The sequence below is a fragment of the Oreochromis aureus genome, linkage group 17 (assembly GCF_013358895.1).
Source record: "Oreochromis aureus strain Israel breed Guangdong linkage group 17, ZZ_aureus, whole genome shotgun sequence".
Classification (NCBI taxonomy): Eukaryota; Metazoa; Chordata; class Actinopteri; order Cichliformes; family Cichlidae; genus Oreochromis; species Oreochromis aureus.
Window position 1 is genome coordinate 38,344,357 of NC_052958.1, and position 18,458 is coordinate 38,362,814.

The following is an 18,458-nucleotide window of genomic DNA, read 5'->3' on the forward strand; positions in this document are numbered from 1 at the left end:
ATAGTCACAGAGGTAGTTAGGCCAGGTCACAACAATCATGCTGAACAACATCTAATCCAAATGAGAAGTTTTTAACTTTAACTTGACAGAACCAAGACTTTCCACATTATCTGTGAGCAATGCCACAAATCATAATAATGTGTCTGTCACTGCAAAGGTTCCTAATAGTAGTAAGTTGTAAATAGTAAATTTGTTCTTCTACCTTCTCCAGTTTTTATGAAGTCTCCCTTTTTTAGCCTTCATTGGAAGCTATAGTATACATAGCTAGTATAATAACATCAAATATCTTACAATTCAACTTTTAAATAAAACAGTATTTATTTAATAGTATTAATATCTATGAGTATATGCGTTTCCGCCTTCTTTCTCGTCTAGTTTATCTGAAAGCAGAGAGCAAGATATATCTCAGTAATAAAAAAAACAAACCCATGTGTCCTAGGTACTATTTTTCTATTAAATGAAAATCAATCAGAATTGATCACTTACAACTAAAACTAATTAGCATCATAGCTCTACCTGGGGTTTTTTAATGGACTGTTTAACTGTCGCGCCATCTTGTGGTGCAAATTGTGAATAACATGTTCGGCTCAGCAGCCACCACTAAGCAGTAAAACAAGGTTTGGGGATTCTGAGCAAGTGCACACGAAATGACCATTACATACGAAAGCCCCAGACACAAAACAAACAACCATAAAGTGTAACACAAAGGTAACCGTAAAGTGGCTTGTTGTCGCACTTGGTTGAAAAATGCTGCCCGTGATGAAAAAGCCTACCTATGTTAGTCAGAAATGTCAGGAACTATTACTGTCCCCCGCCTTTCAACAGGTTTAAAACAAAATTCGAGTTGCATTTTTTCGGTTTTGTGTGTGTGTGTGTTTGTTCGTTTTTTACAAATTAATTTATTATACCATATGACAGCGGCGACAGGCAGAACACGTAGACGCAGTGTTGCCAACTCCTCAGTAAGGAAAATCGCTATTGGCTGTCCTAAAAGTCGCTAAATGACGCCATCGCCTAATTTGCATAATTGGTCATGCTAATGTAATTGTAACCTGTTGGAGAGAGAAATAACATCGTGGAAGACACATAAAGTCAGTATAAAACGTCCTAAATGCATTTAGAATTTATTTAGAACTACAAATTAAATTTCTTTTTGCAATTATTGTTTTTTAATGTCACAATTCCAACCCTGCTCCTTTATCCGGGCTTGGACCGGCAAAAGTGACCCGAAATCGGCACTCTGGTGGAGTTACTTTGTGTGTGTGTGTGTGTGTTTATAAGTAGTTTTAAAGCTTGTGATCCACAAAACAGCATAACAGTAAAATAAGATCTGACTGCGTTACAGTCAGTGTGGGAGCAGCGGCTTCGCTCATGCACGATTCATTTGCAGTTTGGACGCATAGGTGTGAACATGTCCTGCCCTGATAGCAGCTGGGGGAGGACTATCCTCCGCCTGTGAGTGCTTTGGCACGGGTAAGGTGCCCACGGCAGCACCGCTGCTTGTTAACAGTAAGAGTAATACGCGCTTTCACGTCAAAAAGCCATCATAAATAAGTCTCCAATAACACCAGAAAAAGTCGCCAGATTTGTCGCTAGTCGCTTTTTAGAAAAAACGTCGCTAAGGGGGTCTGAAAACTCGCTAAATACAGCGACAAAGTCGCTAAGTTGGCAACACTGCGTAGACGTTGTCTGGATATCCACGCGCTACAAGATGCGTTAACTTGCTGCCGTAAATGTAGGAACTAATAAAACCGAAAGAAAATTACATTTTCTGTGATATTACATTATATCTAATGTGTACTTTATCTAACGATGTAAGAGTTTTCTACTTCGTTTATGTTACTTGGACATACATTTCGATAACAGTACCAACTACCATTCCTATGTAGATTTGGGCTTGTGCGGTACTGAAGGTCCTGAACGCAGCACGGGCCTCTACTGTTGAGATGGGGTAGTGCAGCCGCGGCTCCGCGCTGGGACTGGTCCTTTTGCAGCCATTTTCTGTCCAACCAAACAGCCGTCTCAGGAAGGTAACCAACCAGGGCTTCATTGCAGGTTTGTTCCTGGCTCCGGCCAATGATTGCTAACCGATTTCTCGTTAGCTCGAATGGAAATGTCCGTCTCTGTCTGATTTTTTTATTTGTTGTCTGGGTGAACGAGGGCTGCTCATCAGGAAGTATCCAGCGGGTGAAAGTTTAAAAATGACTACTAAACATTTCGGCCCCGGTCACGTCTTGCTATGCTGTGCACCACAAAGAACAGGCCAAGGCGGACGCGAATTGCGTTGGATTTGCAGTGAGAATGTATTCAAGGGACACTGTGTGCCTGAATAGGTTAACTACTGAAGGTAACAGCCCACTGGAAAGCTTCTCTTCATTACGTTAAAAGCACTGGTTTCCCCAATATTGGCGAGCCCACGGGCTAACTTCATCCCCGGGTTAACATTAGCTAACATTAGCTAAAAATGTCACAGCTGCGACTGATAACCGCTACTTACCACACGGTAGCCAAACACATGCCAGTGTATTTAGCATGTGGCTAACGTAAGCTGGCCTCACCGTTGGCTTACAGCTGTTTTACGTTTTCCCTTTCAGATAAATGCTAACAGTTCCAGTAGGTAGCTAGCTGTGTCATGCCAAGTTAAACATTTCTCAGTGTAAACACACAGGCCGATATAAAAGTGCGCACAGTATGAGGGAGCGCTGTTATTGTGGCATTCCTCGTTATACATGTCAGAAAATATGTCTGAGCACCAAAGTGCACTACTTAACCAAGCTAGCCGTTAGTAGAAACCCAGGATGATGATAAACCCTCTAAAACAAGCATCAAGACACAATAGCAACAAACCCGCCAAGTCCGTCTGCTGGAAAACAAAAACACACGCATGTATCAGGATTCGGTGACAACACAAAACACGTTTGGCGCACTATTAACGGCTAGGTTATCTCCACCCAGTAAGAGCTACCGATATTTAGTGTACACCGAAATGTTGGATGACTTCGTATTACGCTATAAAAACATTGTGATGGCCTTCTCTCCCTGATGGATGCAATGTTATAATAAAGTAGCCTTTGCCTTTAGCTTACCAGTTGATTGAATAACTGAAGGACCTCGTTAATTCATACGTATTAAAAGGAAAAAAAATTAAACTGTCCTAACCTGCAAAAAATTAAAGCTACTTTTAGTTGCCCCCTTATTTACAAAGAGTCGCTACAGTAACTGCATCTTTTACTTGGTATTATTTTTAATGCCCTTCCTGACACAACCCCAAAGGGATTTGTGTCTCCTTCTGGGATCGAACCGGGATCTTTCACTTGTTAGGTCAACCCTTGATGCACGTTTCGCTGTTGATCGCAGGGCTTGACATGTGGCCTAAAACATTAGGATAAAAATGCTCAAATCAGTCAACACTGATCATTGTCATGATCCATTTAAAAAAATTATTTCTTCAAACTTTAAAAGTTCTGTTTTCATTTAAACAACACCTTACCCTACTCGATACAACAGTGGTTCTGCTACTGTCAAACAAAAGATCAATAAATAAAATGGATGAATGGTTTGTTAACAGGTCATAGTTGCACTTTCTTTTGTGTTTGCCCATGTCAGACATATCTAGGTCAGTCGGAGTGTTGGCGTCACAGTGTAGCTTCGGAGAAAAACAGCAAGCTGTCATTATTTATTCTGCTTCATAGCTCAGAGCACAGTAAAACAGCATGTGGTGAATCCCAAAGGGAAACATCTTCTCCTTCCTTGAGGAGCATGCGTGAAGGGACCCTTCTAAATAACTCAGATCATTCCTAAGGTGTGGCTCTAAGAAGCTGGCTACAGTCAGGCTTCACAGGTTTACTGTAGTGCTACAGATCCAAATAACTAAGCCAGCTGTGTGGTATTGCAGATGGACGGAGACAGCTCGACCACCGACGCCTCCCAGCTGGGCATCACTGGAGAGTACATGGCTTCCAGTCACTATGTTCTCCAGCCTCAGGAAGGTAAGGAAAAAACAAAGTGTCAGTAGAAAATCATCATCTTCACTGAAGTGCTTTTTGGCTTTGTTCTCATAGAGCTGACTCTGTGTGTGTTTTATAGATGATGGAGATGAGAATCTGAATGACCATGAAGACGGCAGCAGTAAGGAGAACTACAGGGAACAGGACATATATCTTCCCATTGCTAATGTGGCTCGCATCATGAAGAATGCTGTTCCTCAGACTGGAAAGGTTTGTGAGGGATGAAAGGGAAGAGAAATGCATACGGCTGATGCTCTGCATTAGTTTTAGTTCTTTAAGATAGGTAACATGTGGGCTAAGGTAAAGCTGATCGCCTTGGTTATTTGAAAGGAAACGGAAACAATAACGGCTTCATACAGTATGTTATTCTAAGTGTTCGCATGGATGGATACATCAGGAAATTTGGGGGTCTTTATTTAGTTAGGGGACGTGAACAGGAGGATCTGGAGTTGAGCTCAAAGAGATTCTTAACCTCCTCAGTTTCACTTTCATCCTGGCCCCCTTTAAATAGCTTTCACTATTACAATAAGTGAAAGCTTTGCCCAGCAAGAAGGGCTGTCTGCTGAGATATCTCACTCATGCTACTTTGAGAACCAGGGTTAGAGATAAGAGATCACTCTTTATTGTCATTGCACAGTCATACCTAGTACAATAGTGCTGTACAGGTCCTTCAGGGAGGGAAGAGGATGTCCAATGATTTTTTGGGCCATATTAATGACCCTCTGAAGTGCTTTTTTGTGTGCCGTGGTGCAGCTGGAGAACCACACACAGATGCAGGATATCAACACACTTTCAATTGGGGCTGCTCGATTATGGCAAAAATGAACAATTATTTTCACTGAAATTGATTATTTGACGATATTTATTTAACAATAACAATGTATTGAATAATGGCTTTAAAGATTGTCAAAAAATAATATAAAATAGTGTGCAAATACTGATAACAGTGCAAATGTTTGCAATATAAAAAATAAATGAAAAATGTAAACATCTATGTTTAGTGAACTTCAAACTGCTGCATAATATTTATGCATACAAATAACCAAACATCAAGGCAAGCTGTGTAGCCACAAAATGCACAATTGCATCAAACTGACATTGAGGTATGTCAACTAAAGTTGCTGCCTGAACAAAAATAAAATGAAACACTGAAAGTAGTACCTTTTATAAGAAATAAATAAAAGCTAGTAGGCCCAAGTCCCATACAGTCTCAAAATGGCTCAACAAAACATGGTTCCTGCAACCTCTCAAAGGTTTTTAGCCAAAAACACCGGCCTATTGACATGATCAGGCTTCAGGGATGCACGCAGGCAGTTGGTAACATTTCCACCAGTGCTGAAGACCCTTTCTGATGAGGCACTTGTGGCTGGGATGCAAAGATATTTTTTTGCCAGGATGGAGAGTCGTGGGAAGAGGTTCTGCGATAGCTTCCACCACCCCAGTGGGTCTTCCTCTGTGTCCAGGGTCCCTGCCTGGAGGTAGGCCTGAAGCTCAAAAGCTATGGCCTGTTCCAGTTGAAGAGCATGTTCTGCACCTGGAGCTGTGCTGTGACGGGCCTTAAAGAAGCTGCTTAGGCCCTTTTTCCTCTTCTTTTGGTTTGATGCACCATTATCAGCAACCTCCGTGTTACCAACGGGTGTCCCCATCACTGCAGCCTCCTTTAATGGGACAAACATAAAATGACAGCAACACAGAATGAGGAACCAGTTTTGTCTGTGTCAGGTTTGGCATTCAAAAATACAATCCTTAAATAATTACTATAAATAATACTATTTTATTTATACATACATACATATATATATATATACATACATAAGGTATTCACTGTCAAATGTGTTTAATTTTGTATTAAAATTAATGTTTAGTATCTTTATAAATACCATGATGGACTTCATTTCCATTGTCAGTCTGGCTTTTATTGTCTCTTGGCTGACCTCGCTTACATATCTCAGTTTGAACCTTGGGTCCAGGACAGTGGCCATGTCAAGCAACTCTTGTGTTGGTGAGTCACCATACTTTTCATTTAGGTACTCCAGTATTCTCCTCTTGATGCATTTTGAGAGGTCTGTGTCATCATCTTGCTCAGCCAAGATCGAGTTGTTAAATAGGTGGAGTGTTGGTTTTATAAAAGACACACTCACATATTTCTCTCCAGAAAGTGCATCAGTGAATTCAGCCAGAGGTCCCAGGGTCTTGTTGATGGCCTCAAGGACATCAATGTCCTGCCATGAGGGGATGAGGTGCCTGGTTCCTCTGTCTTGGGAGAGGACACGGGCAATGGCCTTCTGCTGCTCGAGGACTCTGGAAACCATGGCCTGCCTAGATCCCCATCTGGTTGGACACTCAGTCTTTAAGGAGTGGTCTGGCAGTTTGAGGTCTATCTGTGCCTTTTTCAGCTCTTTCCTTTTTTTCCAACTGAATGAAAAGGTGCTGACCACTTGTTTGCAGACCCCCACTGCACGCTCAATCCTGTGATCTTTCATGGCTCTTTCTATAAAAACATAAAAAATATAAACAAGCATTATCAGGATGATGATTGTCATTTCCTTGAGTGTGATGAATAAGAAAAAGTGATGGTAGCTTATTTATGTGTTTGTATAATTCATAGTTAAAATGTGTATGACTGTGAGAATGAATAAAAGTATCTCTGAATTTAAATCTATTTTATATATTATATTCATTCGAAGAATTACGTTGTATACTTATTGAAAGAAAATCACATTATGCATCATATTCAGTAGGAATTAGGCCTACTCACCTATGGCCAAATGTAATTGTGCCCAAAGCACTGGAGCCTCATCCAGCCATTCAGTTGTGCAGCCAGCATGACATTTGCAGCGTTGTCTGTGGTTATACAGACGAGTTTACTCTCCTCCAGATCCCACGTAGCCAGTGCTTGTTTCAGACCTGCAGCTATGTTCTGCCCTGTGTGGTCTTCTGGGAAAAATGATGTCTGGAGACATTTCATTTTCATGTTGAAATCCATGTCAATGAAATGTACCGTGAGGCTCAAATACGGCTCCATGGTGCGGCTTGACCACAAGTCCGTTGTGGTGGCAAAATATTGGGCTGTAGCCACTTCCTTTGCGACACCATCATGACACTCATCATATAAAGCGGGAATCGCCACTCGACTAAAATAGTGATGAGATGGCAAGTTATACCGTTTGTCCAAAGTGTTGATTAGTTTCTTAAAGCCGGGGTTGTTCACTGTGTTAATTGAGCAGTGCTCTTTGGCGAGGAAAAACGTTACTGCGTTTGTTATCTCCTTGTGTCTCTGGGAGCTGGTGGGATATTTAGTCGCGTTGTACAGGGTAGCGTGAATGGAGGTCTGTGAGGATGAAGCAGGTGTTGTTGAGAGTTTTTCTCTATGCTCCTTCATTGTTTGATCGTATGTCACTTTGTGAGCGGTCTTCAAATGATTGAATAAATTTGTAGTGTTGCTCTGTGGTGCAGCTACGACACCGTAGCAAAGTTTCCACACTATGTCTACTTGATCCACGTCTGACTCCGCGAACCCATAATGTTTCCACACAAGTCGTTTTACCTCTCTTTTCAACCAACGGCATTCTTTCTTCAGCAGCCATTATCCTCTCCTCTACAAATAACTTCTGCTTAGCTTTCCGAGCTTTCCGAGCTTCCCTTGGGTCCTCTTAATTGTTGTGACGCGTGTTCGAAACGCAGAGAGGTGCGCTCGATTTGCCACACGGAGCAGCGCGAGAGTAAAGCACGAGGGAGGTGCTAATAATCGGCTCAGTCATTTTTAATGATCGTTGAAAACCCAGATCGTAATCTAGATTAAAATTCGATTAATTGAGCAGCCCTACTTTCAATGGTAGAAGACGATCAGCAGCTCCTTCTTAAGGTCCATTTTTCTGAGGATTCTCAGAAAGTGGAGATGCTGTTGGGCCTTCTTTACAACCACAGAGGTGTTTGAGCTCCATTGGAGGTCTGAGTCTATGTGCACACCCAGAAACTTGAAACTGGAGACCCTTTCCACACACTCCCCGTTCATGCTGATGCAGCTCAGACTTCCTCCTTCTGAAGTCGACTACCAGCTCTTTTGTCTTGGTGGTTTTGAGGTCCAAGTTGTTGTCAACACACCAATCTGACAGCCTCTGAACCTCAGCTCTGTACGCCGTCCCGTCGCCCCCCCCACCACGGTGGTATCATCTGGGTGGGTACTGACACAGTCATGTGTGTACAGTGGGGGACTCAGTACACAGCCTTGTGGAGAGCCGGTGTTGAGGCTGAGGGCTGGGGAAAGATGAGGCCCCACTCTAACTCTCTGTACACGGTCTGACAGGAAGTCTCTGATCCAGCAGCAGGTGGCAGGAGGAAGTCCGATATCCAGCAGTTTAACTATCAGTCTCTCCGGGAGTATCGTATTAAAAACAGAGCTAAAGTCAACAAAGAGCAGCCTGGCGTAACTGCCCTGTTGTTCCAGGTGAGAGATGGTGGTGCGGAGCGTTGTAACAATGGCGTCTTCAGTTGATCTGTTAGCTCTGTATGCGAACTGGAGCAGGTCGAGTGTGGGTGGCAGGCAGGACATGATGTGACGTCAGACCAGTTACTCGAAGCACTTCATTATGACAGGTGTTAGAGCAACTGGTGGGTAGCCTTTGAGGCTGCTAATGTTGGTCTGTGTAGGCAGTGGGACGATTGTGGCCGACTTTAGGCACGGCAGGATGCAGGACTGGGAAAGTGAAGCGTGAAGATCTTAGTGAAGACCCCCCCCCCCCCCGGTCACCCCATCTGGACCGGCTTCCTGGGGTTCGCTGCCCTCAGTGTGCGCCTCACCTCATATTCCTGCACCATGAGGCTTGGGCTGCTGCTGTCTGATGTTTGAGCTGCTGCTGCCTCTGGTCCCTTCACCTCAAAGCGTGCAAAGAAGTGGTTCAGCTTCTCCACAAGCGCCGCGTTGCCCTCATTCATCGTGGCATTGCCTTGTAGCTGGTTAGGTGCTGGACTCCCTGTCGTGAATTGTTGTTGCTTAAGTTCCTCTTGTGCGCTGCCTTGGCCTCTCTGATACTTTTTTAGATATCAGATCTGGCTGCACTGTACTGCATGCTGTCACCGGATCTGAAGGCAGAGTCACGTTGCCTCAGCAGGACCTGGACCTCTTTAGTCATCCAGGGTTTCTGGTTGGAATACACCCGGAGACATTTGTCCACAGTGACACTGTTGACACAGAAGTTTATATATGAGAGCACTGATGTTGTGTGCTCCTCGAGGTCCAGGTGTTCAAACACAGTCCAGTCTGTGTTTTCAAAACAGTCCTGCAGCTGATGTGATGCACCTTCTGGACAGGTTTTCACAGTCTTTGTGGCTGGGGGGGCTCTGCTCCTGACGGGAGTGTATGCAGGGATCAGCAGCATGGACATGTGGTCCATGTGGTTACACAACCTGAAGTTCTCGTTCCTAGCATTCACTAGCACCTTGAGGCTACTGTTGGGATTTGGCTCTGTATCAATAAAATTGAATTGAACTGAATAGCGTTCATTTCGATGTCTCACTATGGGAAATGGAGACTCCTGTATTGCCAGACAAGCTTATCTCAAGCAATCACTGCAATAGCCAGCAGCTCACCTAACCACGTGAGGACCCAGTGCCCAGCACTGCTTGAGCTACTCCTGAAGTGGAGACGTACAGCCTGTAAAACCAGACAAAGGTGAGAGGTGAACACCAGCTCGCTGGTGCACAGATGTCCTGGATTGACACCCCTCTGAAAAGGGCCCAGGACGCTGCCATATAGGAAGTTAAGATATACTTCAAAGTATACGAGGAGTGCGCAGGGAGACGCATCACATAGTGAGACATCGAAACGAATGCTAAGATTCTTTTTAACTATTTTTCTTTGGCCTGATGAAAATGTCATGTAGTTTCCAAAGGCCAGCTTTGAATCCTCTGTAATGTCTGCATCTCTTTTTTGTTTTTTGCCCCCACAGATTGCAAAAGATGCCAAAGAGTGTGTGCAGGAGTGCGTGAGCGAGTTTATCAGCTTCATCACGTCTGAGGCGAGTGAGCGTTGTCACCAGGAAAAGAGGAAGACAATCAATGGGGAGGACATCCTGTTTGCCATGTCCACGCTGGGCTTTGACATGTATGTGGATCCACTGAAGCTCTACCTGCAGAAGTTCAGAGAGGTGAGGCGCAGCTTCATAGTAACCTACATCCCATTTATTTGGATATTTGAGTTGAGATTCTGAATGTTGTCACGTTTCTGTGATTGTTTACTGCTGAAGTTTTGTGTTTCCTTGTTAATACTGCTGTTTGATGGAACCAACCTCCTCAAAGAACTCGAATAACTTCTCAAAAGTCACCCAGAGCTATGAATGCAAAAAGCTTAGATGATGACATGCAGTTTTAGAAGATGATCCAGTTATTATGCCCTTTTAATATATCTGTGTGATTCATAACAGTCCATTTTGACAGGACCATAAGGCAGCTGTGTTCACAGGTGTCACCAGTACAGTCAGAGATTTTTATTTGCCATCTAATTTGATTACCCAGAATCATTGGGTAGAACATGCTGCTAAGCAATGAAAAAATGTAGAATGGAATTCTCAGTCGACTCAGGGAATTCATAAAGGGCACAACTCCAACTAACTTTTGTTTTACAGAAAGCAACATAGTGCTAGTACCAGTAATGTTTGTGAATGAAGCCATGGTCATTTCTGGAATGTGTGTGCTGATTAAAGCGTTTTCTCATGTAAGCTTATAGATGAGACATTATTTAGAAATTGGTGATTAAATCATGTCGTAATTTCTTCTGGGTTCCTGCATTGTTAATTAGTAAATGTCGTTGCTTGTAATGACTGTTAAATACAGCTGGGAAAAGTTGATATTTGGGCCTAAACCTCCTTTGAAAGCAGCAACTGTTTTCTGTGCTCCTCACATCGTTGTGGAGGAATTTTAAACCACTCTGCTTTATGTTTTTCTTTTTTAGCAGTTCTGTTGTAGATTTTCTGGTGTACTTGAGATTATTGTCCTGTTGCATGACCCAGTTTCAGCTGAGCTTTAGCTGTCGGACACATGGCCTCATATTTGATCCTAGAACTCTTTGAGAGGTTTGTACTACAAGGTGCCCAAAACCTGTGACTGCTAAACAAACCAAAGTCATCACTGCTCCGCTGCGGTGCTTGACAGTTTGAATGCTGACATGCTGTCTTTAGTTTTCACCAAATGTGGCACTGAGGATTATAGCCAAACATCTCCACTGTGGTACCTTTCCATTGGACCAATGGGCTTTGGTCCTGCAGAGAAGAGGCTTTCTCCTGGCGACTCTCACAAACTATCCACACATTCTCTAAGAGTGCTATTTCCATTTTGAACATTTAACATGCTAACTGAGCCCTGTAGAGTGTGAGATGCTGGGAGGACTGGCATTGTGTTAACACAAACCTGAATGAGCCAAAGCTTCTGATTCGTAGAGGTGGTCGTGCTTGCTGATGATCAGATGATCAAACACACGTGTTTGGCAGCACCTGGCTGCTTCTACTCTTTTAAATGCTGTATGTGTAATTGGTGTTTCGTAGCACTGCACAGAATGACATGTGAAAATGTTTTCTGCTGTCTTCCAGGCAATGAAGGGGGAGAAAGGAATGGCAGGTGTGACTGTGGGAGAAGGCCTTAGTGAGGACCTCTCAGAGGACAGCTTCAGTAAGTGAAACACAAGCAGTTTTCCCTCCACTGTTAATGAACAGTCCTAATAATTCCACTGCTTTTCTCTCATCAGCAAATCCACTGCCAGCTGGGATTATCACAGCAGATGGTCAGCAGCAGAACGTTATGGTGTACACCACATCATATCAACAGGTAAAAACACATGACTGCTGTGCTGTCCCTTTATCCCTTATCTTGGTACTAAGAGGAAACACATCAGTCACGTAATTGGATTATTTTATCCTAATTTTGGGAAACTCTTTGCAGTCAGCTCGACAGGACATTCTGTAATAAAAGCTGAAGCTAAATCTGACGACAGGCTTCTTTGGCTAAATCTGCACAGATGTTCCTGAATACATTTTACATTTCTGTGTGGACACAGCCGAGTACTCGTTATAGTTTGTATATTATCTCATAGTTTATGTTTATTTTTCGTGAAAAGTGGAATTTTGTTGGTGATGCTTCTCTAAACACGCTTTGTTCCAGATTCCCACTGTACAGCAGATCCAGTTTTCATGACGAGGCTCCATCACTCCCAGCCTGAATGCCGCGGCTCCGTGCAGACTCTCCGATGACATCTGACCCGGCCGACGGGTGAAGGTCATCAGACAGAGAGCAGGAGGCGTTTGCAGAATCCCTCATGTACAGAGAAGCCACTACCTGTTTAGTAGAAAGTGTAGTTTCTAGCTGCAATGTTCCAGATGTTTTGCTTCCAAAGCAGCTGGGAAATTCAAGGCTTTATTTTAAAGGCTAGTCGTCGTACATGACTTAGTGATGAATTCCTGTTTGTGCTTGCGTGTTAATGTGTTTGCTTTTATGCTTTTTTGTCCCTTCTCTTTTCTGGGGTAGGGCTGGGATGGAGGGGGTTATAAAGGGAAGCGTTGCATCGGATGCTTTTTTTTTCCCATGTCTTCTCTGTTTGAATCAAGAGGAGCCGTGTTGTTACTGTCTTACTAGATTATGCAGCTCTTTTGTAAGTTGACAGTTTACCATGTGCTTTAATGTCATAAAAATCCTTTGAACAAATTTCAAAAGCGATGTTTCAGAGTGAATTTTATTTCATCACATAAAGCACCTGCAGTTCGCACTTTTAGGCACAAACTCCAGAGCCTAACGGGCAGCTAGCAGCTATGTGGTGTTGCAAAAAGCAGTTTCACCCCGGTTCGTATATTCGTCAGACTTCCAGAAAGAACACCGGGACTCAGTAGTCAATTAACAGTACCTTTATTCATACACACTTATTGATTATACCTTCTAGAAGGGAGATGTACAGAACCCCGGACTTTCTCTGCAGATCTCAACCCCTTTGTCTATTACATGCAGTTTTGTATAAGTGACCCCCCTTCTAATCCCTCTACGAGGTGCCATAAAACTAAGTGCTATGTTTACCTACTTTTACTTGTGTGTGTGCGAGCACGTGAATGCCTACATGTGCGCGTTCCCGCGTGTCTGTGTGAGTGCTCGTGAGTGACTGTGTGTGCATACCTGATATATGCGTGCACGTGAGTGAGTGTGCATATAGGTGTGGGAGTATATCAGTTAAAACACTGTGGGTATGTCTCTTCCTAGGGGCCATAAATACCATCTCCTCTCCAGACCACAGTTATCCAGTTACAAATCTACTTCTAAGCTCACGACACAATCAGGCCTTTATTATATTGAGGGCAGTGTCAGTGTCTCTACAATAATTCTACATTCTATCTTAACACATTTCAAAACTCTAAAGCAAACTAAACATTCCTACATGTCTAAACTCTAAAATAAGCTAAACATCCCTACAGTGGGCAGCAGTGAAGGTACATCTGACTGCCTGCTGCAACAGTCAGGCAGGTTAGGATCCAACATGCAGGAGTCAGTCTCCTCTTCTGTAGGCTCATCTGGATGCTGAAGTATTGCAAACAGCTTATTAACATCTACACTTGTTTAAAGGAGAAAAACACCGACCCACTTTGACTGGTGCTTAAATTATTCATAAATGATATGTTTTGCTTGTTCGAATGTAATAATGCCTGGTTATTGATACGCCATCAGCACTGCCTTTCATGTCTTACTGTTTAGGATCACACCGGTTTAATGGTTGAAGGTCCGCAGTGATGTGAAATAACAACTCCCCTCAAAAGTGTTAAACCGTAAATGTAATGAGTCTGTTCTTCGTTAAGAAGGCATCATTTATAATATCTTGATGCATTCTCAATCATCCAGGAAAGTAAATCTCCAAAAGTTGAATCTGTTCATCTGGACGTAGCGTTTTGTGGGAGAAACGTTTCGTCACTCATCCAAGTGACTTCTTCAGTCTCAGCTGACTGCAGGTTTCCCCAAACCTTATAAACAGGACATTTGCATAATGACTGAAACCAGCCCACTGAAAGGAACAATGGGCTGTGAGGTCAGTTCCTTAATCATAATTATGCAAATTCCCATGACCATTGATCAACAATCACTGACCAAAACCCACTGATCAAGAACACTGATCAATGGCCATGAGTACCATTCACAGAGAGTTGGGGAATGGCTGCAATCACAGCGTTGTAAGATGGTGACAGATGTACCCTTAGGCCCCCTCCTCGATTCAGAGATGGTCTTTCCCTTTTCACGTAAATGGCCTCCTTGACTCCGCGCTCAAACCAGGGAAGAACGCTGGTTTGAGCGTTCTTCTTGAGCGTTCTTCAGGGGGCCTAAGGGTACATCTGTCACCATCTTACAATGCTGTGATTGCAGCCATTCCCCAACTCTCTGTGAATGGGACTCATGGCCATTGATCAGTGTTCTTTGATCAGTGGGTTTTGGTCAGTGATTGTTGATCAATGGTCATGGGAATTTGCATAATTATGATTAAGGAACTGCCCTCACAGCCCATTGTTCCTTTGGTGGGCTGGTTTCAGTCATTATGCAAATGTACTGTTTATAAGGTTTGGGGAAACCTGCAGTCAGCTGAGACTGAAGAAGTCACTTGGATGAGTGACGAAACGTTTCTCCCACAAAACGCTACGTCCAGATGAACAGATTCAACTTTTGGAGATCATTTATAATACACTACTTTTGATTTTGATTTTCTAAACACATTGATGCTTTTTCTACAAAGTGTCAGCTCAGCCTGAATTTTACTTGGTTACTGAGGCTAACATTAACAATAGTGATGTGCTTAATGTCCATAGATCATGGAGCTCCCCTATGGCCATTCACACTGCACCACAGTAATTAGGGAATAGATAAACAATTTAATAGAAAAGTTCCTGGTTTTTTTGTTTTGTTTGGAGCTTTTTTTGGATGGGGCGGGCTTCATCTTAGTCTCATCTCAGTGTTTTGTTATTTCTTCGGTCTCCCTGGACACGTACCCATTTCTGTCTCCTCTCTGTGTTTCTCCCAGTCTGTCATGTGTCCTTGTCTGTTTATCAACAGTCCCAAACCCACACGTCTTAGTCTGAGTCTCAGTGTGTGTTACTTCCTGCTTTATTTTGATAGTCTCCTGTCATGTATGTTATGTTCAGTTTTGTGTGTGTGTCATCTCCTGCGGCACGCCCTCTTTCCTGGACACAGGCCTCTGGGCTTCACTCTCAGGTATGACATCACTACTGCCCCAGTAGGTTTATCTCTCGTCTCCCAGTCCTGCATCTGGGTCCTACGCTGCTTGGCACACAGCTGGACTTTTCACAATGGTTACAGTTAAAGAACAGGGCATTTTCTTTGAATTAACAAACCTTTTTTCTGTAATTTAACATATGTATTTTTTACAGTTTAAATCATGCTGACACATTTTTGTCATTTACAACAGCAGCACTCCTTTATCACGTAGAAACACTCAAATACTGTTGAAAAAACTGTTGAATTTCGCCACACAGGCCCGCTCACATTTGGTAAAAATGGGCTGTATTTGGTAATCATTTTACTTTCAGTCATCTTAACTAAAATAAATACAGATGTCCTCCAGTGCTGTCCCTCAGCCTCCTTATAGAAACACCGATGGTATCGATTTCACAAGACATTCAGTAAACCTGACCTCTGACCTTCAGGTTGAGGTCACTCATATTTGTCTGAGGTTTTTAGTAGATGCACCCATGGTATCAATTTGAAGCTCCTACGCTGCCTCGTTCTCCAGTTATCACATTCACAAACTTAGGTCTTCGTGCCTGCTGTATTTAAAGAACCATGATTGGCATAAAAGGCGATCATGTGTTCATTTGAGCAAAGTACTGCCTTGTCTTTCCAGTTGTTTTTATCTTCATTGATATGTTTACAAGAAAAGCCCGTATGATTGATATTAATGTGAAGGCTGAGGTATCTGACCTGTAGCAAAATGTTCAAAGTCAAGCCATGAAAAGAAAAGTTTTAGCTTGTTTGCCTGTTGTTGATAATAGAGTGAATACTGTTGTTTTTACATTCATAAACGTAATCAAAGTCATGCCTTTTCCTCTTTCAGTGACCATGTAAACGTGTAGTTTTAATTTGATCAAAGTCTTATTTAGTAGTAATTCAAGTATTTTAGCTTTTCCACTTGGCAAAAGGTAGAGCACAGAGACGAGCGCTGAAACAAGGCCACAGCCCCTCTCTTCAGACAAACCATCATGTCTGCCTTAGAGTGCAATAGGTGGGTTAACGGCTTGGCAAGGAGTCATAAACTGATGGGTGGCTCAAGGGACTGTCTGAACATACTAAAACAAAATAAATATACTTTAATAACTTTTAGTGTTAGCAAATATTTGGACCTGTTTATATAAAAGTAGAAATGCGACCCTGGTCAAATTTCAAAGTCCAAAAAGATCCAAATCCTAGATCTAACTCCAGTATTTCATCCATAAGTTTTACAAACTCTACAAGCTTATAAAGCATCTTAAATAGCAAGACCCCAGTAGATAATGTTTTTAAAATATGTCTATTAAAAAGTGAAACTAAAATAACTACTGATGCTCTATAATAATGCTCATAACATACTCTGTCACTAAATTATCCAAATCTTTGTTGAGGTAAACGCAGAGCTCCCTGATTACACATCAAGCTCATCCAAATTATACAAGTATTTTTACCTGTGTTTCACTTTGTTCTGCAGTCTTCTTCCTATGATGTTGGCTTTTTAAACAGCTTTACTTTGTTTTGTTTCTTAGCTGTAGATTCCACTCTACGTTGTGTTTTGTCATTACAGCAAACGTAGTGTTACAGCCCACTAACCCTGCATCAGCTGGGAAAGAAAGCTAAACTACTCAACAATTAGAAGTTATTCTATTCACACCGATCGTGTAATTTTGCAGGACAACATGCAGCATTTATTAATTTTCAGATGTAGCCTCCTGTTTTTTGTTTTGTTTTGTTAACAGATGTGAACGATCAAACCAACTGGCAACTCGTACCTCAGGTACCGATACTGAATACACAATGATATGAAAATAGTAGACTGATGTTATTGTTCCTCAGACAGATGCTGCTCCAGGTTAATCGTCTCTGAAATGATTTGTCTGTCTCCTCAGATGTTGTCCCAACTCTGCCAAAAAGAGCTCAAACGCTCACGTCATCAAACATGCACCAAAGTGGTTGTTAAACATCTTGCTCGATGACACTATGAAATTCTCCCTGTTGCTGTCTTGTGAGAATTCAATTCATTTGGCACAACTAGCTGGAGTGAGGGGTAAGCCCACCCAGATAAACCCAGAATCTCAGTTTCACCCTTGTCTTGTTAATAACATCAGGACCAGCTCACTGTTGCCTGACTTCATGTTTTTCACACACCTTTTTTTGGAGAACATTTTCAGTGTGTGTATTTATTACAAAACATTTATGGATCCAAAAATGAGGAATTTCCTGTCATGTGCATCTTTTACTTGCAGCACACTCAGTGTGTAGGCCTTTAGGGAATTTCTATTTTGAAGTCTTAAGCTGAGCATTTTTGCTACTTTCAGCTTCCTTTTAAACCACACATCATTAGTGCAGGGCAGCTCTGCCTGTGAAACAACAGGCATTAAACACTCATTAGCTACTGAGAATACACTAGTTTATTCACCTTTGACACTAATGAGACCATTAGTACAATAAAAACCATGAGGAAAGTGTGACAGTCTGACACTTTTGTCTGTGACCTCTAAAACTCCCAAAGCCTTTGATATACAGTCTGTGCTCATTACAAGTTTCAGGTGCAACAAGAGGAATAACAGAATAAAATAAAAAAATAATAATAAAAATAAAAGGAATAAAATCGTCCACAAGAGGATTTTTTAAAGTTAAAAATAAACATTTTCACAACTCATTATGACCGGTCAGTTATCAGAAAGGCAGTAGAACATAGTCAATATTTAACACAATGATCTTTCAAAAACAACTGTAAACTACTTATTTCACCAAATAAGAGCATCCATGCACCACCCAGACTCGAGACGGAGCTATCAATCTGTCGATCCTTTTTGTGTCTGGGCTGGGAGAGGCTTCCTGTGTTGAGTCAAATTAAGCTGCAGGGCCTGCGACAGATTGGCGACCAGTTCAGGGTGTACCCCGCCTCCTGGCCTTGGGTTCCAACCCCCCTGTGACCTTGAATACATACCTCACAATACGTACCTAAGTCTTCAGTGTGACACATACTACAACATATCTTCTATATGCATTTTTATTTTTGTCTGCAAATTCACCACTGAAAGTAAATCCACTCTCACAGTCTCAAGGCCCTTTTCAGGGGGCGGGGGGCACTGTGTTCTTTAATGGCTAAAGTAGCACGTGCTAGGTTTCTTAAGTGAGTGCGCTAAATTGTTTTTCAGCTAGCTTTCCATTTAGCATATCCCATCAGGTAGCCCATCCCAATGAGATGAA

The 18,458-nt window shown here is 42.4% G+C and overlaps 1 protein-coding gene across 3 annotated transcripts in view; it reads left to right on the forward strand.

The window, feature by feature from the left end:
• Positions 1-12,706, forward strand: part of nfyba (nuclear transcription factor Y, beta a) — a 15,005-nt gene extending 2,299 nt beyond the window's left edge. Inside the window, exons 1-7 of one of the 3 annotated variants that reach the window (XM_039601331.1) lie at positions 1,902-2,055; positions 3,896-3,989; positions 4,087-4,217; positions 9,956-10,153; positions 11,591-11,669; positions 11,746-11,825; positions 12,159-12,706. In XM_039601331.1, the coding sequence (XP_039457265.1) occupies positions 3,896-3,989; positions 4,087-4,217; positions 9,956-10,153; positions 11,591-11,669; positions 11,746-11,825; positions 12,159-12,191 (615 nt within the window). In that variant the 5' untranslated portion in view covers positions 1,902-2,055 and the 3' untranslated portion in view covers positions 12,192-12,706. Of the gene's footprint in view, positions 1-1,901; positions 2,056-2,133; positions 2,348-3,895; positions 3,990-4,086; positions 4,218-9,955; positions 10,154-11,590; positions 11,670-11,745; positions 11,826-12,158 lie in introns of those variants that run through there. The other 2 variants (XM_039601333.1, XM_039601334.1) reach the window with 2 other exon arrangements.
• The last annotated feature ends 5,752 nt before the right edge of the window (positions 12,707-18,458 follow it).